Below are 9,511 nucleotides of genomic sequence, written 5' to 3'. Positions count from 1 at the left end.
TGTCTCCATCAGTATGGGCAGCCTGTGTCTCCATCAGTATGGGCAGCCTGTGTCTCCATCAGTATGAGCCTGTGTCTCCATCAGTATGGGCAGCCTGTGTCTCCATCAGTATGAGCCTGTGTCTCCATCAGTATGGGCAGCCTGTGTCTCCATCAGTATGGGCAGCCTGTGTCTCCATCAGTATGGGCAGCTTGTGTCTCCATCAGTATGGGCAGCCTGTGTCTCCATCAGTATGGGCAGCCTGTGTCTCCATCAGTATGAGCCTGTGTCTCCATCAGTATGAGCCTGTGTCTCCATCAGTATGGGCAGCCTGTGTCTCCATCGGTATGAGCCTGTGTCTCCATCAGTATGAGCCTGTGTCTCCATCAGTATGAGCCTGTGTCTCCATCAGTATGGGCAGCCTGTGTCTCCATCAGTATGGGCAGCCTGTGTCTCCATCAGTATGGGCAGCCTGTGTCTCCATCAGTATGAGCCTGTGTCTCCATCAGTATGAGCCTGTGTCTCCATCAGTATGAGCCTGTGTCTCCATCAGTATGTGCAGCCTGTGTCTCCATCAGTATGAGCCTGTGTCTCCATCAGTATGGGCAGCCTGTGTCTCCATCAGTATGAGCCTGTGTCTCCATCAGTATGAGCCTGTGTCTCCATCAGTATGAGCCTGTGTCTCCATCAGTATGGGCAGCCTGTGTCTCTATCAGTATGGGCAGCCTGTGTCTCCATCAGTATGGGCAGCCTGTGTCTCCATCAGTATGGGCAGCCTGTGTCTCCATCAGTATGAGCCTGTGTCTCCATCAGTATGAGCCTGTGTCTCCATTAGTATGGGCAGCCTGTGTCTCCATCAGTATGGGCAGCCTGTGTCTCCATCAGTATGGGCAGCATGTGTCTCCATCAGTATGTGCAGCCTGTGTCTCCATCAGTATGTGCAGCCTGTGTCTCCATCAGTATGGGCAGCATGTGTCTCCATCAGTATGAGCCTGTGTCTCCATCAGTATGGGCAGCCTGTGTCTCCATCAGTATGGGCAGCATGTGTCTCCATCAGTATGGGCAGCCTGTGGCTCCATCAGTATGGGCAGCCTGTGTCTCCATCAGTATGGGCAGCCTGTGTCTCCATCGGTATGAGCCTGTGTCTCCATCAGTACGGGCAGCCTGTGTCTCCATCAGTATGGGCAGCCTGTGCCTCCATCAGTATGGGCAGCCTGTGTCTCCATCAGTATGGGCAGCCTGTGTCTCCATCGGTATGGGCAGCCTGTGTCTCCATCAGTATGGGCAGCCTGTGTCTCCATCAGTATGGGCAGCCTGTGTCTCCATCGGTATGAGCCTGTGTCTCCATCAGTATGGGCAGCCTGTGTCTCCATCAGTATGGGCAGCCTGTGCCTCCATCAGTATGGGCAGCCTGTGTCTCCATCAGTATGGGCAGCCTGTGTCTCCATCAGTATGGGCAGCCTGTGTCTCCATCAGTATGGGCAGCCTGTGTCTCCATCCGTATGGGCAGCCTGTGTCTCCATCGGTATGAGCCTGTGTCTCCATCAGTATGGGCAGCCTGTGTCTCCATCAGTATGGGCAGCCTGTGCCTCCATCAGTATGGGCAGCCTGTGTCTCCATCAGTATGAGCCTGTGTCTCCATCAGTATGGGCAGCCTGTGTCTCCATCAGTATGGGCAGCCTGTGTCTCCATCAGTATGGGCAGCCTGTGTCTCCATCAGTATGAGCCTGTCTCTCCATCAGTATGGGCAGCTTGTGTCTCCATCAGTATGGGCAGCCTGTGTCTCCATCAGTATGGGCAGCCTGTGTCTCCATCAGTATGAGCCTGTGTCTCCATCAGTATGGGCAGCCTGTGTCTCCATCAGTATGAGCCTGTGTCTCCATCAGTATGGGCAGCCTGTGTCTCCATCAGTATGGGCAGCCTGTGTCTCCATCAGTATGGGCAGCTTGTGTCTCCATCAGTATGGGCAGCCTGTGTCTCCATCAGTATGGGCAGCCTGTGTCTCCATCAGTATGAGCCTGTGTCTCCATCAGTATGAGCCTGTGTCTCCATCAGTATGGGCAGCCTGTGTCTCCATCGGTATGAGCCTGTGTCTCCATCAGTATGAGCCTGTGTCTCCATCAGTATGAGCCTGTGTCTCCATCAGTATGGGCAGCCTGTGTCTCCATCAGTATGGGCAGCCTGTGTCTCCATCAGTATGGGCAGCCTGTATCTCCATCAGTATGAGCCTGTGTCTCCATCAGTATGAGCCTGTGTCTCCATCAGTATGAGCCTGTGTCTCCATCAGTATGTGCAGCCTGTGTCTCCATCAGTATGAGCCTGTGTCTCCATCAGTATGGGCAGCCTGTGTCTCCATCAGTATGAGTCTGTGTCTCCATCAGTATGAGCCTGTGTCTCCATCAGTATGAGCCTGTGTCTCCATCAGTATGGGCAGCCTGTGTCTCTATCAGTATGGGCAGCCTGTGTCTCCATCAGTATGGGCAGCCTGTGTCTCCATCAGTATGGGCAAGCCTGTGTCTCCATCAGTATGAGCCTGTGTCTCCATTAGTATGGGCAGCCTGTGTCTCCATCAGTATGGGCAGCCTGTGTCTCCATCAGTATGGGCAGCATGTGTCTCCATCAGTATATGCAGCCTGTGTCTCCATCAGTATGTGCAGCCTGTGTCTCCATCAGTATGGGCAGCATGTGTCTCCATCAGTATGAGCCTGTGTCTCCATCAGTATGGGCAGCCTGTGTCTCCATCAGTATGGGCAGCATGTGTCTCCATTAGTATGGGCAGCCTGTGTCTCCATCAGTATGGGCAGCCTGTGGCTCCATCAGTATGGGCAGCCTGTGTCTCCATCAGTATGGGCAGCCTGTGTCTCCATCGGTATGAGCCTGTGTCTCCATCAGTACGGGCAGCCTGTGTCTCCATCAGTATGGGCAGCCTGTGCCTCCATCAGTATGGGCAGCCTGTGTCTCCATCAGTATGGGCAGCCTGTGTCTCCATCGGTATGGGCAGCCTGTGTCTCCATCAGTATGGGCAGCCTGTGTCTCCATCAGTATGGGCAGCCTGTGTCTCCATCGGTATGAGCCTGTGTCTCCATCAGTATGGGCAGCCTGTGTCTCCATCAGTATGGGCAGCCTGTGCCTCCATCAGTATGGGCAGCCTGTGTCTCCATCAGTATGGGCAGCCTGTGTCTCCATCAGTATGGGCAGCCTGTGTCTCCATCAGTATGGGCAGCCTGTGTCTCCATCAGTATGGGCAGCCTGTGTCTCCATCAGTATGGGCAGCCTGTGTCTCCATCAGTATGGGCAGCCTGTGTCTCCATCAGTATGGGCAGCCTGTGTTGCCAGGAGGGGAAGTCTGCGTCGTCTCCCATTAAGACACAACACATGTATGGAGCAGGTGATAGAGGGATTATCACTACTCAGTGACTTGGTTAAACGTACACACACACGAGCACAGAAACTCACAGAGGGTAGAGGACAGTAGAGGACAGTAGAGGAGAGGACAGTAGAGGACAGTAGAGGACAGTAGAGGACAGTAGAGGACAGTAGAGGAGAGGACAGTAGAGGGACAGTAGAGGACAGTAGAGGAGAGGACAGTAGAGGACAGTAGAGGAGAGGACAGTAGAGGACAGTAGAGGAGAGGACAGTAGAGGACAGGAGAGGACAGTAGAGGAGAGGACAGTAGAGGACAGTAGAGGAGAGGACAGTAGAGGACAGGAGAGGACAGTAGAGGAGAGGAGAGTAGAGGACAGTAGAGGACAGTAGAGGAGAGGACAGTAGAGGAGTGGATAGGAGAGGACAGTAGAGGAGAGGAGAGGACAGTAGAAGAGTGGATAGGAGAGGAGTGGATAGGAGAGGACAGTAGAGGAGAGGACAGTAGAGGACAGGAGAGGACAGTAGAGGAGAGGACATTAGAGGACAGTAGAGGAGAGGACAGTAGAGGAGAGGACAGTAGAGGAGAGGACAGTAGAGGAGAGGACAGTAGAGGACAGGAGAGGCCAGTAGAGGAGAGGAGAGGACAGTAGAGGAGAGGACAGTAGAGGAGTGGATAGGAGAGGACAGTAGAGGAGAGGACAGTAGAGGACAGGAGAGGACAGTAGAGGAGAGGACATTAGAGGACAGTAGAGGAGAGGACAGTAGAGGAGAGGACAGTAGAGGACAGTAGAGGAGAGGACAGTAGAGGACAGTAGAGTAGAGGAGAGGACAGTAGAGGAGAGGACAGTAGAGGAGAGGAGAGTAGAGGACAGTAGAGGAGAGGACAGTAGAGGAGAGGACAGTAGAGGACAGTAGAGGAGAGTACAGTAGAGCAAAGGAGAGTAGAGTAGATGACAGTAGAGGAGAGGACAGTAGAGGAGAGGACAGTAGAGGACAGTAGAGCAGAGGAGAGTAGAGTAGAGGACAGTAGAGGAGAGGACAGTAGAGGAGAGGACAGTAGAGGACAGTAGAGGAGAGGACAGTAGAGTAGAGGACAGTAGAAGAGAGGACAGTAGAGGAGAGGACAGTAGAAGAGAGGACAGTAGAGGAGAGGACAGTAGAGGAGAGGACAGTAGAGGAGAGGACAGTAGAGGAGAGGACAGTAGAGGAGAGGACAGTAGAGGAGAGGACAGTAGAGGAGAGGAGAGTAGAGGACAGTAGAGGAGAGGACAGTAGAGGAGAGGACAGTAGAGGAGAGGACAGTAGAAGAGAGGACAGTAGAGGAGAGGACAGTAGAGGAGAGGACAGTAGAGCAGAGGACAGTAGAGGAGAGGACAGTAGAGGAGAGGACAGTAGAGGAGAAGGGAGAGGGATTGAGGAGGATCCAGAGTGGGTTAGTCCAGCGTGACCACATCCCAGAGGTCTAGGTGTGGGGGGAACTATTGTTTTCTAAAGAGGGGGTAGGAACTGAACTCACCGCTTCCTGCAGCAGTTGCTCCAGTGAGTAGATTCTGGGGCGGTTTCCTCTCTCCCCGTCAATAACAATGCTGTAGCTGGAGATTGAGAGAGAGAGAGAAAGAGAGAGAGAGAGAGAGAGAGAGAGGAAGAGGAAGAGGAAGGGAGAGAGAGCGAGAGAGAGGAAGAAAGAGAAAGGAATAGAGATAGAGAGAGGAAGAGGAAGGGAGAGGGAGAGGGAGAGAAAGAGAGGGAGAGAGAGAGAGCGAGAGAGGAAGAGCAGAGAGAGAGAGAGAGGAAGAGCAGAGAGAGAAAACTATTTTCAGCTGTGTGGGTATTATGCCTGCCTGGTTTCACGTGTCACTGTCCCACTCCTCTGTTCCACTTGCCTGCTGCCGGAGCAGCATTATCAACACTCTTCTACTCAGAGTGAGCTGGGTGAGAGAAGACATGGAGTTATGTAACAGAGAGAGGAGGAGGAGGAGAGAGAGGGAGGAGGAGGAGGAGGAGAGAGAGGGAGGAGGAGGAGGAGGGGGAGGAGGAGAGCGAGAGGGAGGAGGAGGAGGAGAGAGGGAGGAGGAGGAGAGAGAGGGAGGAGGAGGAGGAGAGAGAGGGAGGAGGAGAGAGAGGGAGGAGGAGGAGGATGAGGAGGAGGAGAGAGAGGGAGGAGGAGGAGGAGGAGGAGGAGGAGGAGGAGGAGGAGGAGGAGAGCGTGGGAGGAGAGAGAGAGGGAGGAGGAGGAGGAGGAGGAGAGAGATGGAGAAAGGAAGAGAGAGCTCTGCAGGGGGTGTGTGGACTCCTTCTGGAGTGAGAGGCTAAGATGCCAACACTGAGTCACTCACTGCAGAGAAGACCAACCATGGCTCCCAGCCACTGAGGTAGTAGTGGCTGATACTGTATATACTGTGTGTGTGTGCGTGGGTGCGCGTGTGTGTGTGTGTACTCACTAGTGTAAGGTGCTCTGGATAAGAGTGTCTGCTAACTGACTGACATGTAGATGTAAAGGTATAGTTACATGTCTGGCAGCTCCAGTGTGTGGACCCGGGCTGCGTAGAGAAGTTCATCCTCCTTGGAGATCAGCACCCTGAGTCCATCTGTCAGCAGCTGTCTGGTCAGGACACAGCTGGGGGCTGCTGGGTAAAGCGTACACAGTCATTTAATGAAAGACAGCACTCATCAACAGTGTGTATGGAAGTGCATATTTGTTCCCTCCTATCTTTTGCTGTGGTAATCAGAAGTCCTCACAAGGATTGTAAAACGAGGAAAATTAGGTTAGAGTTAGATTTAGGGTTAGAGGTTAGGGAAAATAGGATTTTGGATAGAATCAATTATTTGGTCCCCACAAGGATAGTAATACAAAACTGTGTGTGACAGTGTTCCCTCCTCACCTAGTGGACTCCTGGGGTTGTGAGGGTATGATGGGTTACTGTCCTCATCCCCCTCTGAGAAGCTGCTATCATCCTCATCCATCTGAAAGCCCTCGTCCGCCGCCATGCTCTCTAGTAGACGGCTCACTGCACGGCCCTTGGGCTGGGGGGGGGGGGAGAGAGAGAGAGAGAGAGAGAGAGAGAGAGAGACAGAGAGACAGAGAGACAGAGAGAGAGGAAGTTAGTTAGCATGTAACTCAGAGATTGACACTAAACACTGCATATGCAGTATGTCCCCTGGAGGTAGTCATTTTCCCTGACATAGTTTCACTCTTCCACATAAGAAGGTGCGATCCACACTCCCCCAATCCCCCCATTTCCTGCCCCCCACCCCCTTCACACATTTACTCAGCAGGGAGGGAGTGGGGTGTGGCCTGGTACTATATCCATGGTGATACAACATATCACTTTGAATTCCATGCTGTCAGATGCTAAATGCTAAATGACATACCGGTACTATGAATGTAGGACCTACCAATGGCAAATCAGATCAGACAAATGAAAGGTTAGAGGTTAGAGGTGAGCAATGAGGGCCGATTGAGTGATTCTGATTACCTGTTTGTTTCGGATCCTCCTCCCACTGCAAGTGTTGTCGTCACTCTGAGGTGATTGGACACCGCCTGACCAGCAACTTCTCCTCTGTGACATGTGACCAGGAAGAGAGGTGTGAGTGAGTGAGTAAATGAGTGTGCGAGTGTGTGTGTGGATCTCTGCATGGCTAGTTAGTGCTACAGTATGAATCATCCCAGTGTGAGGAGAGAAAGGCGTCAGGTTGTCATGGTTATGTGAGAGATCGAGATACAGACTGAAGTTGTCTTCATCTTCATCTTTTAGATAAAAAAAAAAGGTCTATCTAGAACCTAAAAGGGTTTTTGGGCTGTCCCCATAGGATAACCCTTTGAAGAACCCTTTTTGGTTCCAGATAGAACCCTTTTGGTTCGAGGTAGAAACCTTTTGGGTTCTATGTAGAACCTGTGCCACAGAGCGTTCTACATGGAACCCCAGAGGGTTCTTCTATGGGGACAGATGGGGAACCCTTTTTGAGTATATCACACTCTTGGTTAACTTCACATGTTCTAAGAGGTTGAAGTTGTATCATTGTAACTTGGTTCAGTTTTGCATTTCCCTCACTAATGGTTTAAGGGTAGGATTTGGATAAGGGAAGCTGATCCTAGATCTGTACCTAGGCAGTGGTGTAAAGTACTTAAGTCGTTTTTTGGGGTATCTGTACTTTACTATTTATATTTTTGACAACTTTTACTTTTACTTCACTACATTCCTAAAGAAAATGATGTATATTTTACTCCATACATTTTCCCTGACATCCAACTAGTAGCATTTTGAATGTTTATTAGCAGGACAGGAAAATGGTCCAATTCACACACTTATGAAGAGAACATCCCTGGTCATCCCTACTGCCTCTGATCTGGTGGACTAAACACACATGCTTAGTTTGTAAATGATGTCTGAGTATTGGAGTGTGCCCCTGGCTATCTGTAAATGATGTCTGAGTATTGGAGTGTGCCCCTGGCTATCTGTAAATGATGTCTGAGTATTGGAGTGTGCCCCTGGCTATCTGTAAATGATGTCTGAGTATTGGAGTGTGCCCCTGGCTATCTGTAAATGATGTCTGAGTATTGGAGTGTGCCCCTGGCTATCTGTAAATGATGTCTGAGTATTGGAGTGTGCCCCTGGCTATCTGTAAATGATGTCTGAGTATTGGAGTGTGCCCCTGGCTATCTGTAAATGATGTCTGAGTATTGGAGTGTGCCCCTGGCTATCTGTAAATGATGTCTGAGTATTGGAGTGTGCCCCTGGCTATCTGTAAATGATGTCTAAGTATTGGAGTGTGCCCCTGGCTATCTGTAAATGATGTCTGAGTATTGGAGTGTGCCCCTGGCTATCTGTAAATGATGTCTGAGTATTGGAGTGTGCCCCTGGCTATCTGTAAATGATGTCTGAGTATTGGAGTGTGCCCCTGGCTATCCGTACATTTAAAAAACAGAAGATTGTGCCGTATGAATTTTGAACGATTTAGACTTTTTCTTTTGATACTTAAATATATATATTAGCAATTCCATTTACTTTTGATACTCAAGTACATTTAAAACCAAATACTTTTGGACTTTTACTCAAGTAGTATTCTACTGGGTGACTTTCACTTTTACTTGAGTCATTTTCTATTAAGGAGTTTTTCCACCACTGTACCTAGGAGAACCTTCACCTGGATCGATTCCATACATCACATACAAACCACTCAGGTGCATATCAATGACTGAATAATCCTGATCTCTAGGACATACCCTGTGAATAGCTAGCTTTTCGGTGGAGCGACTAGGTAAGACTCTTTAGGAGGGCGGTCAGGTGTCTTTGTGAGACAGAGGTCCTGGGTTAGAGCCTTGGTATGAGCTGAAACAGGAGGAAGCGGTACTCGCCAAGAGAGCAGGGTGACGTCCTTAATACTAACCTTGTTAATGGGTCCCCTCAGCATGGTGCTCTTGCGTGTGGCCCTCTTCAGCCTCTCACTGGTGGTGGGGAAGGTGACCGGCCCCATGGTCCTCCGGTAGACGCTGCCCCGGGTCCCTAGGCTCTCCCGGCGAGGCTCCTGGGACCTGGGTCCGCCGGCCCTCCTCATCCCCTCTGACTGGTCCTGATACTCTGGGTGCTTCTTGGCTGCAGTGACCATGCCAAGCCTACAGGGGGCCCTCTTCCTCACCTTCACCTCTCCCTCTGCCCCGGACAAACTCTGGGAACCTGCATGGTTCAATCGAGAATTATATTTAGTAATACTGCATTTAGTATTTTTGTCATTTAGCATTCTCATTCAGTGTGACTTACAATCCAATTAGTGCATTCAACTAAAGGTAAAATAACCTCATATACAGTGTGGCAAAAAAGTATTTAGTCAGCCACCAATTGTGCAAGTTCTCATACCTGGTAGACAGGTACGAGTGTTGAGGGGCAGTGGTAGACAGGTACGGGTGTAGAGGGGCAGTGGTAGACAGGTATGAGTGTAGAGGGGCAGTGGTGCAGTGGTAGACAGGTATGAGTGTAGAGGGGCATTGGTAGACAGGTATGAGTGTAGAGGGGCAGTGGTAGACAGGTATGAGTGTAGAGGGGCAGTGGTAGACAGGTATGAGTGTAGAGGGGCAGTGGTAGACAGGTATGAGTGTAGAGGGGCAGTGGTGCAGTGGTGCAGTGGTAGACAGATATGAGTGTAGAGGGGCAGTGGTAGACAGGTATGA

The 9,511-nt window shown here is 50.8% G+C and overlaps 1 protein-coding gene across 1 annotated transcript in view; it reads right to left on the bottom strand.

Moving 5' to 3' along the window:
• bahcc1a (BAH domain and coiled-coil containing 1a) overlaps positions 1-9,511 on the bottom strand; it is a 77,831-nt gene that overhangs the window by 13,327 nt on the left and 54,993 nt on the right. The window contains exons 18-22 of the mRNA XM_031816523.1: positions 8,734-9,020; positions 6,822-6,905; positions 6,228-6,369; positions 5,855-5,972; positions 4,862-4,937 (exon numbers count right to left, since the gene is read on the bottom strand). Of these exons, the coding sequence (XP_031672383.1) occupies positions 4,862-4,937; positions 5,855-5,972; positions 6,228-6,369; positions 6,822-6,905; positions 8,734-9,020 (707 nt within the window). The remainder of the gene's footprint in view (positions 1-4,861; positions 4,938-5,854; positions 5,973-6,227; positions 6,370-6,821; positions 6,906-8,733; positions 9,021-9,511) is intronic.

The sequence above is a fragment of the Oncorhynchus kisutch genome, unplaced genomic scaffold (assembly GCF_002021735.2).
Source record: "Oncorhynchus kisutch isolate 150728-3 unplaced genomic scaffold, Okis_V2 scaffold812, whole genome shotgun sequence".
NCBI lineage: Eukaryota > Metazoa > Chordata > Actinopteri > Salmoniformes > Salmonidae > Oncorhynchus > Oncorhynchus kisutch.
The sequence above is the reverse complement of the archived record's forward strand: the minus strand, read 5'-3'. Positions and strand labels throughout refer to the sequence as shown.